Source organism: Telmatherina bonti (assembly GCF_933228915.1).
Source record: "Telmatherina bonti genome assembly, chromosome: 18".
NCBI classification, from domain to species: domain Eukaryota; kingdom Metazoa; phylum Chordata; class Actinopteri; order Atheriniformes; family Telmatherinidae; genus Telmatherina; species Telmatherina bonti.
In genome coordinates this window covers 17,699,936-17,720,405 of record NC_136616.1, presented here as the reverse complement: position 1 = coordinate 17,720,405, position 20,470 = coordinate 17,699,936, and the positions used below count along the sequence as shown (strand labels likewise).

The 20,470-nt window shown below is 39.7% G+C and overlaps 1 protein-coding gene across 5 annotated transcripts in view; it reads right to left on the bottom strand.

Moving 5' to 3' along the window:
- Window positions 1-20,470, bottom strand: part of clcn3 (chloride channel 3) — a 40,479-nt gene that overhangs the window by 13,762 nt on the left and 6,247 nt on the right. For 2 of the 5 annotated variants that reach the window (XM_079257695.1, XM_079257697.1), the window contains exons 2-4: window positions 17,654-17,835; window positions 1,595-1,755; window positions 385-484 (exon numbers count right to left, since the gene is read on the bottom strand). In XM_079257695.1, coding sequence (XP_079113821.1) covers window positions 385-484; window positions 1,595-1,755; window positions 17,654-17,816 — 424 coding nt within the window. In that variant the 5' untranslated portion in view covers window positions 17,817-17,835. Of the gene's footprint in view, window positions 1-384; window positions 485-1,594; window positions 1,756-7,960; window positions 8,156-12,123; window positions 12,310-17,653; window positions 17,836-20,470 lie in introns of those variants that run through there. The other 3 variants (XM_079257696.1, XM_079257699.1, XM_079257698.1) reach the window with 2 other exon arrangements.

Below are 20,470 nucleotides of genomic sequence, written 5' to 3'. Positions count from 1 at the left end.
CATCTATCCATTACAAGCTCCCACTGGCAGACCTTTTTAACACAGATCCGCTCAGTGGGAATATTTTCCTTTCTAAAGCCTGGATGTGAGAGAAGTTATCCAACAAAAGAGCAGAAAAAAGGAGGGGAAAATACTTTTAAATAAGCTTTTCTGTGGCAAAATGATTAAACAGATCATGACAGAGGTTCATTTTCTCTCTTGTATTAAAAGACAGAACTGGAAACCGTCTGGTGGGGCTGTGAAGGACAAACGCTGTGCTGGTGAGAAGTGGGTAAATGAGAGCAAAAGCTGCCCAAGGCAGAGCATGTGAGAGTCACCAGCAGAGGAGATAAGCGCTGTGTGTGTGTTTGTCTGTGTGTGTGTGTGTGTGTGTGTGTGTGTTACCTGACGCCAAGCCAGTGAGTGTCACGACCAGCCAACCGGACCAAGCATCATACAGGCTCTTGGTGAACTCCCATGCAGACTCCTTTTTCTTGCTATTAATCTGTAAATACATGGAAGTAAAACAATTGGTTGGCAAATTTCATGCATCAATGGATGACCTTACACTGGCAGAAATGCAAGGAGGTCAAAGGTTTTTCACTTCCTAAAATAATTTAGTAATCCACTCTTCGTTTGGCAGGATCTGCTGCTTCAATAAAACTGCTGATTGTGGCCATTTCCTGTTCAACTAGTAAGACCAGTTCATAAAAACAAAGTATTTAAATGACATTCAAATCATCAGGACGATCAGCTCCAGGAGTGCAGAGCTACTGAGTGTCTGGAAAACATGGGGGAAAAATGGCAGCATCTGGATGGAAGTGTTGAAATGAAGTGGCAGAAACACTGTAGTAGTTGAACATGATCTGTCAGCTCTGTTCACGCTGAGATGTGATGTATTTAGTATTGATTTTCATAAAAAGTAATGTTTTATTTTGTTTATAATAAAAATGATCGAAGACAAATTAATTCTTTTTTTTCCCTGGGATTATCCTACATGGAAAGTTTTTGCTCTGTTTGACGCGTTCGTCTATATCCATGTCTTGTTTCTGTGTGGTCTATCAAAAAAGACCCATCTATGACTAAACTACCACTAGGGGTGGCAAAATCAAATATCGGTATTTTTTGCTTAACAATTTTAAAATTCATTTTTTGTTAAAAAAAAAAAAAAAAATAATAATTTTTTTTTTTTTCTTTTCCAAATAAATAAGACAAGTAAAAAAAAATATTTTTTTACTTGTCTTCTTGGGTATTATAGCAGCAGGATGATTGTTTGGCTACTGCAATGGCTAACTGAATTCAAGAAAAATTACCAGCAAAAAAGTTTTGTACATTTTTTTTTTTTTTTTAAATCTACAAAAATCAGCAATGTGAAAGAATTGTGAGAATTGCAATTTAAATTGAATCGGTCCCCCAAAAAATCGGAATCTAATCGAATTGGGATTAAAGCATATCGTCACAGCCCTAACTATTACTGAAGCTTTGTGAACAGGACACTTGTGGATCTCTTCATACAATCCTCTTAAAATGTCAGACAACCTTTATTTTAGATTTTCTGTGAGATCTTTACGTTTTAAAACGGTTCATTCGTCCATCTTGCTCCTGGCGTTCTCACCTTTCGGTGCCTCTCTCGATCTTTACACTTCTCCCTGACCCAGTCGATGGTGTGGAAGTCATCGTAGGTCCCAACTCCAGGGATGGGCTCTTCTAGAAAGTCCAGCAGATGGGTGGTGCTACTGGCAGCGCCGCCCCCGTTAGACATGGCGTAGTTAGACCCTGAGGAGAAAAGACCAGTGATTTCTATTTATAAAGAAATAAACTGATCCGATCTTTTCTGAAAGCATCATTTGTTGCTGCAAACTTAAAAATGGGGAAAAAGAATCTCTCCTAAGTATAAACACTGATCAGGCAGAATAAAATGATTTGATTCCAATGACTCCAAACGAAACTGCAGTTTTCAAAGGATGTACTCAGGATGCAAAAACCACTGAGGCGAGTTTTAAACGTTCCTGAAGATTGCACACATGATACCTAAACATCAGACCCCGACCTGCCATAGGAAGGGCTTCGGAAGCCAACTGTGGCATGACTGTGTGATATCCAAAGAGTAGGTGTTGTTTACTTAACTTTGCATCTGTTGTTTCCCTCCATTAAGCTACCAGTCGCTAAGCACTGATGCTCTCCAACCATTTGGTCCAAGTTTCCCATTAAAGCAACTTCCAAACCTGATCTGAGGAAGAACTGCAGGGTTGTTTGTGTTTAAGCCTCATTGAGATCATCTGGAAAGTTTGCTAAGTATTGACTTGGTCTCCAAAATTCACGACTTTTATGAGTTAGCATGAGTTGTGTGTGCTAATAAACCCATCAATGGAGATTGGACCTTTTGGGATTTAAAGAGGAACTTTTAGTTAGCGCTTAAATTTAAGAAGATTTATGTTTTCATTTTTAAAATAATTTATGAGAACATGGAATAATTTCTAAACTCCTCTCTTCATGATCAATAGCTGTTCAATCAGTGCAGTTAGGGTTTGAACATGACAAGAAAAGAGAGAAGAAAAATCATAAAGAATAAATACGACCGCAAACATGTGCAGTTCCCTTTAGAGGAGTATAACATGCGGACACAGGATGCTGAATATCAGAGCTTAGTTCTGATCTAATCAGGTTGCATCAGATTCAGCCAGACTGATTTCTACACACTAAAAGAGCAGGAATATCTCAGCAAGGAAAGACATGCAAGATTAATGTTTCCTTTAACAACTGAGAGATTTCCTTCAACATGGACCCGAGATACAGCTTGAAGCTGAATGAAAACTCTATATCATCCAGTTCTGATATTTGGCTGCAAAAACAGAATCAGAAAATGTCAAATGTGACACAAAGCCTGATTAAAGTAATTACAACACATCTAGTGACATTTGAGACGGCCTGTAAAGCAGAGCCCGAGCCTCCCACTTCGGCTGATACAAATATTCATCTGCAAAACAAAGAGGGTTTGTGTGTGACAAAGAGATGGACTGACAAAGACAAGTGAGAGGAATGTGACTGAAGAGAGTGTAACTTGTTTCTCATGTATGACTGCATTCATCAATATCAAGCCAATTTGTATAAACATGGATAGTTACCATCCAGAGTGTTCCTAGTAAGGCTAAACCTAACCCCACGGGATGCACAAAGTCTGGGACTGTGTGAGCTTCATGGAGACGGATATAACCAAGGAAATTAAATGAACAAACTTGACAAAACATTGTGTTAAAACCACTTCTAATTAATGTGAGAAGCAGGTTGTGGTGCCAGAACTGCGCAGTGAAAATCTAAATTAAAAACATCTTCGTAAACAGGTTTTTTAGCCATGTTATTTTTATTTATTTATTTTTTAAAAAACAAATAGACAATAAATTTAAACATCTACTGTAAGTAAGTGCAGTTAATGCCACCATGCCGTTCCATTGTCATTCATTCAGTCACACATCAGTGAGAACAGATAGATGTGCTAGCTGTGTGCGAAAAACTAAATATCATGTAAACAAAACGACACAAGGAAAGTTTCCTGACAGAGAAAGCAGCAGAGAGTTGATGCTGTGCTGCATGAAATAGTTTAACCTGTGAAATTTGTCATCATATGCAACAAAACTAGGAATACAAAATAAGCTTCAGCATTTGTACAGCAGGATGTCTATGTTCATGTTTATTAGCTGTGTAATTCAATCCAAAAGGCTCAAGTAGCTTTCGTCTGATTGCAAATGGAGACACAATGGAGTGGGAAGCTTCATCAGTATTTTCATGTAAATGAAGGCAGAGCTTCCTGCTAAGCTGCCCAATAGTCTCTTGGATCATTTGAGTCTTCCTTCCCTCCAATACTTGCGGTAAACATAAAAAACAATAGATGGCTTTTACCAAAGCTATGAATCTTTTCTTAAAAAGGTCACATAGTTTCTATACCATAACCATTTTACCATCCCAGTGCCAGAAATTCACCAGTAAACTCTTCCACAGCAGGTTAAAGTGAGAAGATGCTGTGTGTCACGTATTACACAACTTCATTCAGAATAAACTGAGACGAGTTCCTAAAGAGCTGAATGTAGGTCACGCTAAAGTCTCTGAAAGAGCTTCTCATTGGCTCGCATCACTTCCTTTTATGTTGCAAGAAATGATGGAAAAGCAGAAATCAGGCAAAAAGTTTTTAGCAGAAATTCCAGAAAGATGCAGGTTCAAAATGGCCGAATGCATCTTCAGCTGACCGACGGACATGTTTCCTTTCCAGTGGAGAGAAAAGAAGAAGACAGCAGTACAGAATCTCCTGTTGGAGCATCCCTTTTGCAAGGGTAGCATTACAAGTCTGAGTGTGTGAGAGACTAAATTGGGATGTTACATGACCAAGTTGCAGATTTAACAAAACAAATAAAACATATCTAAGGTAAGTAGGAGGTGCTGTGACATTCACATATTAACAGTAATTTTATACAAGGTTTCAACCTTCAAAGCCTTAACACAAAAAATAATTCCTTTTTTCTTTTCTTTTTTTTTTTTTTATCTTAAGTGTTTATTTGGCTGCCCCCCCCCCCCAAAAAAAGAAAAATTATAACAATAATTATTATTGAAAATTCAATAGTACCATGTGGTGTCATTGTTATTGTAGTGCAAAAGGTATCTACCAACAAGCATCAGACTGTGTTCAACAGGGTTTTAAGCAAAGTTTCCACCAAAAAATGATGTAAAAGATTCCACAAACTGTCTGTATTAAAGGGTTAATATATTTACCAAGTGTCATCAAATTTTATCTGATCATAAGTGCAATAAAAAGAAGCGAGGAACACAGAGACAACACAGCTTATATATTGTGTCTGCTTTAGTTTCTGGTTTGCCTTTAAACATGCCGTTTAATGTTCTTTAGCAGACCTAAACAGACAAACTCACTTACTCAGAGGGCTTTCAGTATTTACTGTAAAATGACATTATCACTGTTGTTTGCAGCAGTCTGCAGCTTCTCCACTAGATGTCACTAATACCTACAGTATTTCAAGCAGCAAAACTAATCAATGGATGGAAGGTAATGGACTGGAAGTGTGTTTAACTTAAACATTAACACATTTTTGTGAAATATCTAATATGTGTACTGTTAAATAGTCTGGATTTAATTTTTTGCCAAATGATGCGTTTTGTATCCGTGCATTTTAATGAGCTGCTATCCTATTTCAGTTGTGCACTGTGTAATAATAAACAGTATTCATATACAAAGCTGTGTAAGGACTCTTCACTCAGTACTGAGTAGAAAAATCCACTCAGTACTGAGTACTGAGGACAGGAAGTAAAAGCATTACTACCACTGCAACAGCGCTGAGGAACATCATTGACTGTGAGCGAAAAGCATCACAGATCGAGAGGAGATAAACCTCAAGGTTTTCTCAATAGAAACAGTGACAGAGAGAGTTTAATTCCTTATTGATTTTCAGACAGCTCTTTCAAAGCAGCCACAATATAAACTGATGGCAGCATTAGGATTTCATTACAGTCATTCATCGGGAGTGTGTGTCCTGCCGCACACATCTGCAATAAAGGTAGTAGTAGAATATGGCAATTAGATAAACTGTTTTGTTGAAAATATTAAACTTGTAAGCTTAACGCTTAGAACTATAGATAATCCCAACATGAGCCAGTTATCTTAGTTAGCAGTAAGTAAAACAACATAACAGGAGTTTTGAAAAATGACCTGCCAGAAAAATCCTGGACAGACCCAATGAATAGAGAGAGACTACACAATGCCAAATATCCATGTATCGGTGGGATTACTGGCAGCGTCCCCACTATAAATCATCCATTGTCTAATTCATTGTTTAAAAGCAACATAACATTTTCTAGGAATCATGATTCAACCAACAGAGAGGCACAAAAATGAATAAATAAAATGTCGACTTGAAACACCTGCAAACAACATCCTACAACCACAGTGAATGCTTTTCTATAGGTTTATTATGATTAATGCTCATTTTTCTGATCCAATAAATGTGTTTCTTGAAGACTTCAATATATATAGAAGCAACCACAACCTGTAAGTATTAGTCTACGGTGAAAATAAAGATGAGCCTGCCGCTCTACTTTACCAAAATTAAAGTGCTTTATTAAAAGGAGAAAATGTTCCAACTTAGCAGAAAGCCACAGCTGTAAGTAGCAAGATAAATCAGACGAGATCGTCTTGATGATGCAGCGTTATCAGGCATCTCTCTGCTGAATTAAAAGCATGGAGCCAAACAGTGTTTACAGCACGGAACAAAGAAACCAAATGGGACTGCGTACACGTCATCATGCTGTGACGGTTCATGGAACACGCAGGCAAAAGACACACACACACACACATACATAAATAAGGCTTCGGTTTCATTCTCCTGTGCATTAGCAGAGTGACGCTGCGAATCTGCTCAGCCTGCGTCAGGCTAAAGAATCATGTCAGTGCACACGCGGGCCTGCCGACTGTCAACATCACATCTCTAGATGAAGTCTCGAGTGGCAACCTTCTGGTGCCACTACGTCCAGTGAAACCAGACATGAGCATCTACCAGCTGCGGCATGCAGGAAATGTTGCCGCCTTTCGTGTGGAGGTACTAAAGTTAGTCAGCCAGCCACTCCTGCATTCTCCTCATTAGCGCTACTCTGCGATTGTTGAGTAAATCAGATCAGGGAGGTTTAGAAGCAGCTGGGTAGGACACCCTGGATCAGCAGGGCTGGAGTAGAGTTTAGTCTGCTCAGCCGTCATGTGACCACCATCATGCACTGGTTCCAACAACCTCACTAAGGTCCAAGGAGCCTTGCCGTTGCCCAACGGCTGCATGCGGCGAGCAGATGGGGAACATCCCAGCAGTTCCTCAAAAGGCAGACAGACAAATACATCAAAGTGTAAACAGGAAGACTTAAGAACTCTGTTTTGCACCACTTTCTCTAATGTGGTTTCCGTAAGGTGGACTCTTTTACAGATGGATGCGATGGATCTGTTGTCATCTGAGGCTTGTGAAATCCAGAAACAGCCTTTAATGAATATGATGTTTACACCTGCTACACACATTGGCTTTGAACTGTTAGAAAAAAAGGCCAAAGACTTTAATGCTTAATGACTCGAAGATGCTTGAATTACTATACTTCCTATTTATTATATCATGTATATTTCCTACCCACATGAGTACATTATCCATCTTCTCATGGCAAAGACGAAATGTAATCTCCCTTGGTAACAATAAAACTAAGCTTCAACTGCGGGAAAACACAAGAACACGGAGAAATCTGCAGACTGATTTTTTTTTTTATAAAGTCAGCAGCAGCGGATGCCTCCTTACCTCAGGAGGCTTTTGTCTCTGCTCACTCACTGTAATAATCTAACAATCTGTGTAGGAACCAACAGGCTCACCAACGTTTAGGAGGAGGAAATCTCCCAAAACGCTGCATTGCAAATACAAAGCAACAGCCTTCTAGCTTAGAAATGTCATGGAAATAAACTAAAAGTAGGCAACTGTTCGATCTTAAGGCGCTACATCTTGTATGTTTGAAGCAACATCCTGAATCTTGCCAACAGGTGTCCTCATGCAGAGCAGATATGGACATGTGCTTAACATATGTTGAACCAGAAGTCTTCTTTGTGATGCTTTCTTTAGTCGCTGCTACAGTTCAGGCCCAAAGCCTTGACACAAACTCAGCTCTTTCCTCGTCTTGTTATCTTTGCCGCACGCGGTGGGTCAATCATCAACAGAGGTAAAAGGATCTGTTTGGTTTAGCAAAGGTAGCTCATGACTGAAAGCGGTTCTTTATTTTTTTGTGCCTCATTAGCAGCAGAGGAGGTGGTGGCAACTGCTTAATGTGCACTGTGTCTACCTGCCATATGTCTACACGCATTCACTGTACGAGGAGGAGGAGGAGGAGGTCGGCCTCTGTCATCCTGGCAGCGTTAGGAAGGGAGGGAATCAGAGGTGGAAAGACAAGAGGAGTGGTGCCGTACCTCTTCTAGGGAGCTCCTGCAGGGGAATGGTGTCCCCTCCCCCGTCGTAGGGCAGATAGGGGTCGGCCGCTGCGTCCTCCTCCTCCATGTTGACAGTTGAGATAAAGCTAGGCTAAACTGTGCTAGGCTTCTCTAGGCTTTGCTTGCTGCGTGTCATTCGCTGCAGCCGCTGCCATGTTTACCAAAGCAAGACGACCAGCACTGTGACGGAGAGAGAGAGAGAGAGAGAGAGTGTGTGTGTGTGTGTGTGTGTAAGCAGAAAACGCTCAGTCCTCTCTCCCTCCCTTTCCCTTTCGTTCCTGCGCTCTCTACTGCAGCAGCTGACTGTCGGAGCTGATGATGTCATCTCACACACACACACACACACACACACACACACACACACACACACACACACACACACACACACACACACAGAAAGACGATCACACCAAGCCGGTCAGCCCTGCCTGCGTTGGTTGCTAGGGGAGATCAGTGAGCCCTGCCTGCACGGGAGATACCATAATGTTGGGTCACAGGGGTGTGTAGATATGTTTATGTTGAATGAGCTCTAAAATAGATTATCCCATCCCCATTATCAAATGGGAGCTAAAGTAAGTGAGATAACGCCGTCGTGTCTTTAAGAAATGTCTTGTCTTAAAGAGACAGAGTTTCCTAGTAAACAAATACAACAAACCATGGCAAAAATATAAAAACTGCTTCAATGAAAAAGCCAAAAGCAGCCAACATGAATGTTTTTCACAAACCACAGATACGAAACAAACGTCAGCAGAGTAAATGTTATCTAACAGCAATTACACTGTTTGTGTGTCAATCATTAGATTATTTCTTCTTGCTATTGACAGTTTAAAAATGCAGGCCTCAGTAGTAACTCTACCTAGCAGAGATCAGCACATTGATTTTTATTTAAATTCAATGTCTTTTAGAAGTTTTAAACAAAATTTGCTTCTTTTAAAAGGCACACTTTACTTTTCAAAAAGAGAAAATTCTGGTGTTTCAGTCTTTCAGATTCTCTGTATTTCAGGATTGTTACTCCACTGGTTTGAGTGAAAGGGGTACTTGACCTCGATTAAAATCCAGGAATATTCTTCACGGCTGGAAATCAGCCTATCAGTCAGTATGTTTTAAATAATCACAGGCAGTGACGGCCATGAATTTCAGCTCCTCAGCACCCTGTGTACTTGGATTATCATGACTTGCATGGTGTATAACTTTTGCCTTGATAAAAGGCGCTTCGTGATGCCCTAAAGTGCAAAAACTTTTTTGGTCCTTTTTCTATTGCATCATGATTTTGGATTTGTTCACAAAGGGACACAATGCGTAGATTTTGAAACAGACTTTCTGAAACTTGCCTGTCAGTTTTCAGAGCTTAGTCTTGCAAGTTTTGTACAGTTCAATTAATCATTTTAGAAAAAGAAATGCTCTGGATCTGATTAGTGTTACTCTGGTTTACACTGTGCCTCCTGCTCACTGGGACTACAGTTTCTACTAAATGTATTATCTATTCATAGACTGTATATAAAATATGGACGGAGCCTCCGTGATGGCACCCGCAGGTTTCTGAAGAGTTGAAATGACGCTCATTGGGCGGTTCCTAACAGTCGCCATCTTGGCAGTGTCACACGTGCCGTCTCTCCATGAAACTGCAAAAAATGGGCAGGGCTAAGAAGCTACAGAGGCTATCAAACTCCGACTTGCCTGTAGCTAACAGCTAACCGAGCTAACTCAAACCTAACAGGAGCTAACAAGCTAATAGAAGTAAGCGGGAAAGACTAAACTACAGTTAACTGGCTAAAAATGATGGTTATACTACACCTTGTCCTCTTGGAGCGGGATATCGGGTACCTGTCAATCAGAAGGACACGCTCTAACCATGCCAGATTTCGAGATTAAATTACTTCTAAGTGATTGAGTTTTAAAAAATAAATTCACTCCTCCCACAGTTGTCATGAAGGTAAACCTGACCCATTAAACTTAACATGTTTTATTGTACCAGGCTGTAAACATGTTTATTTCTGCTGTGAAGTTTGCCTTTTTAACATGGGAGTCTATGGGAATTTGCTCTGATCTAGAGCCCCTAGTGGATGACGGGGGGACTGCAACTTTTGGCACTTCTGCATAGGCTTCACTTTTTACTGCTGGAGGTTGCGGCTTGGTCCAATTCCATCTTTGTGATGACTCAGATTTTTAGGACCAAATGCCATCCCTTTTCCACATGGAACCATAATTCAGACAGAAAATAGACAGTGTAATAAATAAATGATCACACATGGAAGGAAAGCTTGTAAACAAATTTTCAGCTTTGTAATTCAGTGACAATTCATTATCCAGTTAAATATTGTACCATCAATTATGAGAACATGATATGGCATTTATGATTCATAATTTCCTACTGTTTAAGGTATTTTTCATTTCATTAAAAAATATCCTACAAACCTATTTGTGGGTGGTTATTTGTTTATTTATTTATTTTGTTTTTTCCCCTCATTTCCTTCTTAAAATGTAACTTAATCAAGTTTCATTCTTTATTTAAATTTAAATGTTAACAAAAAATATTTTGACCTAGAAATGCCACTGTTGAGATGGAAAAATAATAAAAAATAAGAAAATAAAAAAAAACTGTTCTGTAAAATAACTGTATAGAACTACATGCTCCAAGATAAAATACCTAAAAATATATATGTATTTTTTTAAAGAAATCGACAGTATGTAATATAATTTAAAAATTTGGAGAAATCTCTGCAAACATGGTTCATGGTCATACAATGTTGATGTCTCTGTAAGCCATTTATTTTGCCTTGCGAGTTGATAGACCATAATTTGACATTTATTTTGGAAAACCTTGACTTCGCATTCTTCAGGATACACAGAAGCACCATTTAGCGCGTTATCAAGAGGACAGTCTTAAAGTAAACATCCGTATTGTTTTGGAGAAATGGCTTTGGCAGCTTGCCGGTGTGTGAATTAATCATTAATGGCAAAAATGTACACAGGTATTGGAGCAATGTGCTTAATGGTGCTGTCCAGCTTATGAGGTTTTAGCTGTTGTTTTGTAAGAAAAGGTCTTGCTAATATCAGCAATGTAAAACCAATTTAATAGAAAATAAAATAATGACATTTCATTAAAATGTCTGTTCTGCCCCCCCTTGTTGTTTATTTTCTCGGTTTTACATTGACCGGAGTGGAGGTTATGTTTTTGGTGCCGTTGGTTCGCCTGTCTGTCTGTAAGTGATATAACTCATTTTGATTTTATTTGATTCTATTTTTAGGAAATGTCAGACCTGGAATAAGAATCCGGTGATTCGGAATACCATCTGGATTTAAGGATTGTTATAAAATTATTTTTTTATCATTATTATTATAGGAGAATAGAGATCATTTTGACATTATAGAGGAAGCTCTGAATGACAGGCCAAACAAATATTACAAAATTACATCATGGTAAATGTTGAATACACTAACAGCTAATCCAGATTGCCGTTGTAGAGAAAACGTGAATTTCTTCAATCACTTCAAGACCATTATTTGCTTCATATTGTGTCTGGGTCAAAAATTCTAAATAAGATGTGGCTTCTATCCTGGAGATGGAGATAAATAGTGACATTAGCTTAAAGTATACATACTTGGTGTGAAGTTGGTAACTGGGGTGACTGCTGGGTCTTCTAAGGTTTTTCTCAGATTGGGTTACCATAAGACCTGGTGGAGAGCTGCACTCACTGAGGTCTGCTAGTTCTATATATTCTAGTTAAAGATTTCTTTTTATGCTTACTTTTTATCTCAACACCTGAGTGGGTTTCTTCTGAGTTAGAATAACAGGAATAATATAAATATAATTTCATTTCCTTTGCGATATTTCACACAATTCATGCTTTAAGATTTTAAATGCTTGTTTCCTTTCTTTGCTTCTTAGGTATAAATAAGTAGTTTCTAAGGCAAAGTAAAAAAAAAAAAAAAGAAGAGATCACGGTCACTGCTTTCCCGAGGTGTTTTGTAAACTGAACCTAATTGCGTGTGATTACATGAAACACAAAAGCAAAAACCAGGTTGCTTCCATCCTCTGCTGTTCCCAGAGTTAAAGGTTTCTGAGATTTAGCAAGTCGTTTGTTGTCACCGTAAAACAAAGAGCTGCTTGTCAATCTTCAGACGTCCATGGTCTCTCTTACCTTTTGCCGGCGCTCCCGTTGCTAGGCAGTGACACAGGTGGTAGCTTGTCACCTCCCACCTCAAGAAACCGCAATGACTACGTCAAAGCAGTGGAGCCGAAACAGGAAGTTTGGAGCAACAAAATTATCTCTAGTTTCCATCAAATCTGTTTCAAACTGCGGAGCACATTTTCTTCTAATCCACTCTGGAACTACCTCCTGAGCTACTTCTGAGCTAACAAAAACTTTCAGTGCAGAGCTCCATGTGACTCCAGTCTGAACCAGCCTCTTGGTCACATTGCGCTCTCTGCCCAGAGGAGGGATTTTACAAGTTTTCTGAACACACCCCTTAACACGACATAAAAATAGCACAAGTAGGAAAGAGAGAGGCAGTGCACCAACTTAAAGGAAGGGCATTCATTCAGGCACTTCCTGTAAGACTCGCTTACACCAGCTAGTAGCCAAACTAGTTCACAGGAATGTGGCTGCACATCTATTACATACTTATCAGAACCAACAGAGCAAGAAGGTGGAGTCCAGGTGTATAGGTTCAGTTCTACATGATCCATATTATTGGCAATGACCTGATATATTCTCTCCAAAGGAACAAGTTTATGTCTGAGGTAATCAGCAATGTGGTCCTTTGCAACTATTATAATTCTGCACTGAAGCTTGTGGCAGTGGACGTGGTGGAGGGCTAGGGTTCTTATTAGCATTTGTCTTTTGTATGTAACTGGCCAGAGGTCCAATTTCAGAGAGAAAGAATAAGAAGCTAATGACCAGCCAGAGACTGTAGAACATGTAATCCAACTCCCATCACATTAACACACATAGTACATAAAGTTTCAACAGATAAATAGAACAGCCTTCGTCCACCTGCGTAATATTGCAAAAATTAGGGGCATCTTGTCTCAGAAAGATGCAGAAAAATTAGTCCATGCCTTTATTACTTCCAGACTGGATTACTGCAATTCCTTATTCATGGGTTGTCCCAAATATGCCCTGAAAAATCTCGAGCTGATCCAAAATGCTGCAGCAAGGGTCCTGATGAGGACTAGCAGGAGAGATCATATTTCACCAGTTTTAGCCTCTCTACGCTGGCTCCCTGTTAAATCCAGGATAAAGTTTAAAATTCTTCTCCTCACATATAAAGCTCTCCATGACCAAGCTCCATTGTACATCAAAGATCTCATAGTTCCATATATTCCAAATAGAGCACTTTGCTCTCAGACTGCAGGTTTACTGGTGGTTCCCAGAGTTTTAAAGAGTACTATGGGAGGAAGAGCCTTCAGCTATCAGGCTCCTCTCTTATGCAACCAGCTCCCACCGTGGGTTCGGGAGGCAGACTCCCTCCACACCTTTAGGATCGAGCTGAAAACCTTCATTTTTGATTAATCTTATAGTTTGGATATGAGCATCTCCTGAGTTGGAGTCTGCATGTACGGGACCCAACTGTCCAGGTTATGTTCTTTGCTCTTATAGTTATGGGATGCTCTTATAGTCATCCCCATCGCTACATTACTTATGTAGTAATGGGGATGTTACCTGATGCACTGAGATGTACCTCGCTCTATTTCTCTAATATATTAATGTATAAATATATGACAATATTGCCGTCTCTAACTTATTTCTCCTTTTTTCCGCAGGTCTTCCTGAATGAGTGTAGTTGTACATGTTGTTCTGTCTTTCCTGTCGTCTCCACCCCAACCAGTCAAGGCAGACGACTGCTCTCCCTGAGCCGGGTTTCTTTCTGTTAGGGGGAGATTTTTCCTTCCCACTGTCGCCGCATGCATGCTCAGGATGGGGGATTGGACCGAAGTCATGATTCGATGCAATCAGTTGGTTTCTATTATAGGACATGTATGAATTGGCTCGAAATGATGTGTATGTTGATTTGTGTATGTAAAGTGCCCTGTGACAACATTGTTGTGAAGTGGCGCTATACAAATAAAGCTGAACTGAATTGAATAATAAAGTGGTGTGGCGAAGATTAAACAAACAAATAAAGAAATCCCCCAAAAAGAGCTGCAAGACCCCAAACTGTCCGAGTCAGGTTAGTATTAGCCTAATGTAGATGCTGAAATCTGTGGATAGACCAGCCGATAAAAAACAGCAAAGCAGAAATGTCAAATACTGATATTCATCTGCATCAAAGTTCTTCAGATAAGTTAAAAAAAATAATATTATATATAAATATGATATTAGTTAAAATCATAAAATAGCTTTTTTCAGTTAAAACTTAATATGTTAGTACAAACTAAATGATGTAATTTAAAACCTGAACCGTTGCTATAATGCTGCATCCAATGCTATACCAAGCATGATAAAGCACAGAAGCTTCCTAAGAGATCAAAATACAACTGAACTGATGTCCAGCTAGAAAAGCCAACTTGAATTTATTTTAACTTTCTGATGCACATAAATCCAGTAACTCCACTGTTCTCATCCACCAACCGCAGCCATATTGATATAAGCATCTGTTTACTATTAGCAGCACTGTGGATGACTCGTACAGTCAGAAAGTCGTGTGTCCTGCTGAATACCGCGGTCACTCACAGTCTGCTCATCAAAAATAAATAGGCTGAGTTTACACTCCAAAGCTATGATATCGCAGTGATGCTTTGCTTTGACTTCTGTCTCTTTAAAGAGCCTGGGCCCCGCCTGCTCATTTTTAGTATGTTAAACCAGCTCTGAGCAGTATTTATACAAATGTGTTACTTGTTGATGTAAAAAGGTAAGACTAGACGCATGTGTGTCATCCTATAACACGATTGTAATGGTGACATTAAAATGTCACCAGGAGAACGAGACCCTGTACAGGCTTTTAAGAAAAGCATTAAATACATTCATGACAGAATGGGATGAAGATTTATTTAATTAAACAAAAGAAATAAACTGAGGTGATTGTCTTTGGGGCCAAAAAGAAACCATTAAAAGATCACAGAGCTTCTTGCTACACGCCTTAAGCTCTGGTCCTAGAGGGTCACAATCCTGCAGGTTTTCCATGTATCCCTGTTTCAACACACCTGACTCAAACTAATGTGCAGAACTGTACAGAACTTTATTGGCTGTTGGATCGATTTATTGGAAGCCAGGTGTGATTGAACAGGGATACATCAATAACCGGCATGCCGTCCCTTGAGGGGGTGACTTTGGGCACCCCTGCCTTACAACTACCAACCAGGCAAGATATCTGGGTTTAGGGATGAAGAACATATTAAAGGAATTACAAAGTTTCTCTACCTTGAGAACAGTCAGCCCAGCTTTGGGATTTTAAAGTTCTGTTGCTGATCTGTGCCAAACTCCAGTCCTCAAGGAATGGTATCTAGCAGGTTTCTGTTGTTTCGCTCTACCAACACAGCTGACTCAAATCAAATAGATCCAGCAGCTTCTTGTCAACCAATTTTGAATTACGGTCAGGTGCGTTGGAGCATGGAGACAACAAAATCCTGCAGGATACTGGCCCTCGAGAACTGGAGTTTGACACCTGTGGTTTAGGGCCAAAATACATTAATGACCGCTTAACCCAGTATGAACCCACCAGGCCCCTCAGGTCACCTGGAGCCAGTCATTTCTCAGTTTCCAGAGTCAGAACCAGACAAAGAGAAGCTGCATCCAGTCATTCAAGACCTTCCTGTTTTCAACTTCATTTGAGTCGTTTTTATTTAAAAGTGAAAAATCTGCACTGTTTCTTTTAAGCTTGAATTTATAAACTTGATCATGTTTTTACTTTCTCTTAGTTTTCAATTTTAAATGAAGCTTCTTGTTTTCTGATATTTCCAATGTGTCTGTAAACCACTTATAATCATCCTGTGGTCGAATTGTGCTTTACTAATAAACTTGACTTGCCTAAAACCTACAGAGCAAGTATGGTGAGGCTATTTTACATAAACCTCCATATTGTGTAAGGTAAGATAGCAAGATGGAAGTAAACACTAACATGAAATAATGTGAGTCCTAACAGGTCCCGACATCCCTGTTCAGTGCAGTTCAGTAACTTTACAGAACAATAAACGTTCAGGACCTCTGTCCATTGTGTTTTTATTTTGTAACGTCCATCTTTATATGTAAAGTCATCCCTCCCAAACCCAGACAAGCAAACTAATGACCTTGTTCCTCATTAGATAACATTTACTAATAAAAACACTTTAAAAAAAGTTTTTAAAACAAACAAACAAAAAAAAAAGTGTACTATACTTTGAATAAAATCCCACAAGTCTTCGAGCTTCACTGCTGTGTGTTCAGAAGGCAGCTGATCTCTGATGTAAAGGCATGTGGGATGTCAGTGTTTGAAGAGCCAAGCTAAGCTGTTACCTCTGACACAATTCTCAGTGCATGCGCTCTCTGTTTGATCAGCTGAAAGTCCACTTTACAAGCGGGGAAGCATGAGGTATGTTTACTCAGTCTAGGAAAAGCAAACAGGATACACCTGTCTGAAAGTTGACTTGACAGATAAACCTGTCGGAGTACGACTGAACTACTAGATGAATGATAAACAAATCACTGAAGAGAAAATGGGATGATGCATGAAGCAAGCTCACAAGTTAGCATACAGGCTAATATATTTTACAATTAACTTAGAATCTCTGACATTTAGATCACCTGACAGAACACATGTTCCATAGAAACCATTGTTCATCTACATAGCAGGATGAGTGTGTGGAGCATAAAGGCCAGAAATAAGGAGTCAAGCAAGAACAGGTGTAGTTATGACATAAAAGAGAAAGCAGCAGGGAACTGGGGGATGGCATGTTGGATGGAAACGACACAGTGAAATAAATATGGTGAGAGAAAAAGACAGAACTATAGATATGTGCTCAATTATCACAACCAAAACCTGCTAAACAAATGGCTGTAAGACTTCAGAATTTGCACATTCACATTTCCCCAAACGAAGCGGATTTTTTCCAAGCAAACAGAGTAGGATTCGAATCAAAAAGGCTGATGTGAATGTGCCCAAAAGAAGTAAAATGTATGTAAAGGTGATAACTTTTAATTCCTATCACTTGTAAATGTAATGTTGTGCAATTCTTCATAACCATTTGTGAGATTCTATATCACAGTTGCCCAGCTCCAGTTCTCGAGGGGCACAATCCTGCTGCTTTTCCATGCATCCCTGCTCCAACACACCGTACTCAAAAGAATCAGTCATTGTGCAGAACTTCATTGGCTGTCAGGTCCGTTTAATGGAAGCCAGGTGTGTTGGAACAAGGATACATTGAAAACAGGACAGCGACACTCAAGGACAGACTTTGGACACCCCTGTTTTATATAAAATAATGAAAACAGGACGATGATGGTGGATGGAGGCCGAGTAAAGACTTTCTGTAGATCAAGATGGAGACACAAGCAGGGATGCACATGAAACGTCTTGACTTTAGCAGTAACAAGTCGCAACAGGAAGGAAGGGGCATGCTGGCAATCACAATGAAGCTTCAAGAAATGGTCAAAGTTCATCAAGCTCCGACTATGAAGAGGAAGCTCAAGACATCCAGGCTGTGAGCAATCAAATGGCTGAGGGAAGAACTGGGAGGTATCCCAAACTCCCTACCTGGGGAGGCAGCATCCCCATCCAACAGGTTGTCGTCCTCGGTGGTGTGGAAGTCCATGACGATGCCGGCTCCATCCAGCAGCTCCTCGTCGCTGCTGGCACTGGCGATGCTGTTGTAGCTGTTCCTGCAGTAGCCTCTGTGGTACAGCTGCTCCGACTCCATTTAGCAACACGCCGTTACCCTGAATGATAGGTGGAATGGGAAAGAGGAGGGAAGGAAGGGGGGCGGGGGGGTGAAAATATACACACTGTGTTGTGAGGAGGCTAGGTCACAGAATCTACAAGGTGAAGTGAGTCTATCGGGTAAACAGACAGGTAGGGCGGATTGTTCATGGGAACAACAGGCACACTGTGAGGCATTCAGGCACACATTTACACTCAAGTAAAACTCAACTTTGTCTTCAGTTGAGCAGCATGACAATCAGAAACTAGCAACAGTTCTCAGATCAGCTTGTAAACAACAGAATAGTGAAGCCAGCAGAATCCAAATACATCTATTTCTTCATTCATTTTTCTCCATCAGGAAATATCCTTGAGATTTGAGTTTCACAAAGCAGACTGGTGTATTTATAGCTTAAGGGACGTGGGCATCCCTACAACAACAAAAAGATGACAATGATAATATTTTGGCTGGACAAAGGAGAACACACCCCCTAGTGGACATGCTAGAGAGCTACACACAGGTCCAGCTGTGAGAGAAGTGACCTGGCATGCGGCTGACAATGGCAGTCTGATGACGCTTGAGAAAATGAAAATTTTTCTTCAGGACTTTGAAATGCCACATTCAGCAAGCGGCACGCAGATGTGGAAAAAAAAAAGGAGAAGTGAGTGTCGGCTCATCTGGTTGCAGTAAAGGACTTCTCGAAAAGAAAAGTGCTTTAGCAGCAGAAATATCTTTTCATTAACTCAACTCAGACTTTTAGACAAAGTGATCTGCATCTAAGGTTTGATGTTTGAGAGTAATTCTAAACCATAAAAACTCAGGAAGAAAAGTTTGGTCTTGTGGCTAATTGCACACTCGTGATAACAAAATAAACCGTTTCTGAATGTGTGAGGACTTCCTGCGTGCATGTGACTGACTGAAGTGTAGTCAGAAGTGAAACATCCTTACTCAGCACTGGTGCTGAGTTTTTGGTTTTTTTTTCTTTACTCTTCATGCCACGTTGTAGCACAGTGGTTCATGTCCTAAATGCTGTTTCATAAGTTTTCCTGAAGCAGAATAAGAAAACACTGACTGCAGCCATTACCTTTCCTCAATGTTTTTTTTTTGTTTTTTTTTTTAATATTGCAGAAAGGATTCATCTGTAAATGCTGTGAATCCATTTTAAGACCTGCAGACTTTATTTTTCCACCTGTAGCAGTGGAGATGCTGATTTCAGATCAGCTTAGAAATGCCTGCTGTGCTGTTTTTAACCAAATTTTCTTCCTGAGCTCTATAATAAGGTCACATGCGTGTGTGCCTGTTCTACGCTGATGCATTGCAGCATTATTAACAACTTCTAGTCAGTGCATTTTTTTGGTCTGTGCATGGCTTTCCTTACCGATTCATTTCAGCATTCACTGTCAGTACTGAACTAATGCGTAACAAGGAACACTGCATGTAAGACCATCTGTATTGGTTACGACCCATAATCTTTCACTCTGCATAAAGTGGGACAATAACAAATTTCTCTTTGATCTCAACACACTGCACCACTGGAAGTGTGGGTTAAAATTAGCAGTGAAAGTTTTTATTTTGAGCTTTATTTAACCAAAATGGCCTGCTGTCATGGCTAAATGCTACATTCTGATAAAGCACCATAATTTCTCCTTGACAAAAAAAATAAGAAACATGTAGTTTAATTTCATTATGTAGCCCAAACAATGACACGTCCTTGTATATAAATATATAAAGCACTGACTTTATAACCGACCTAATTTATTGCTTCATTTTTGGCTAAAGTTGAAAAAAATGGCTGCCAGCAGCTATTTAGTAGTGAAAACAAATCACTCACTTTTGTCAAATAAATTCTGACATTTGTTATGTCAATAACAATACACCACAGCCAGAGCTGTCATTAACAAAATCCAGCTACGCCATCCCAAACAGTAGCACTAAAGACCAGTAAATCCTTACTGGAACCACTACAAAATGAGGTAATGAGGGGAAAAGAAACTTCCCCCCTGAGCAACAATCACTCAGATTTACTGAGGCTCAGAACTTCCCCCTGGGTTTTATTAAATCAGCGTGGGCAGGAAATCCAATTCACAGAGCTAACCCTGAGCCAGTGAACTTCTAGGTAAGCTCATATGGCTGTGCTTTTATTCTTCCAGGCAATTGCCAAAATAAAACTCCTCATACAAGAGCGGTAGGATATAAAATGATTTAATTTCAATGGAGATTTATAGTTTAAATGTGGCCACTGTTGCAGTAAATAATATCCACATACATTATGAATAATGGAATTGTATCTTCATGCTATAAGCTATAAGCCAAAATATGTCAACACCAGGACTTGACTTTGCATTTAAATTTAGGAGGTTAATACCAATACATCACTTCAGTATTCTCTCACCGATGGTAGAGTTAAGCAGTTGCTGCTGGCACTAAAATCTCCACTGAGCTGCTGTTAAACCACAGCAGTCAAGAGGGTGCAACAAGATGGCAGTGCTGATAGAGTGATGGTCAAAACTTAGATGGTGAAAAATCACTGTTTGAATATAGTGCTGGAAAACTGCTTTTGGCTTAGTTTGACACAGCTTTTTATACACAACAGGCCCCAAAACAAAATAAAATAAAAGTTACGATGAGTCAAACTATAATGTTGAAGCACTTTA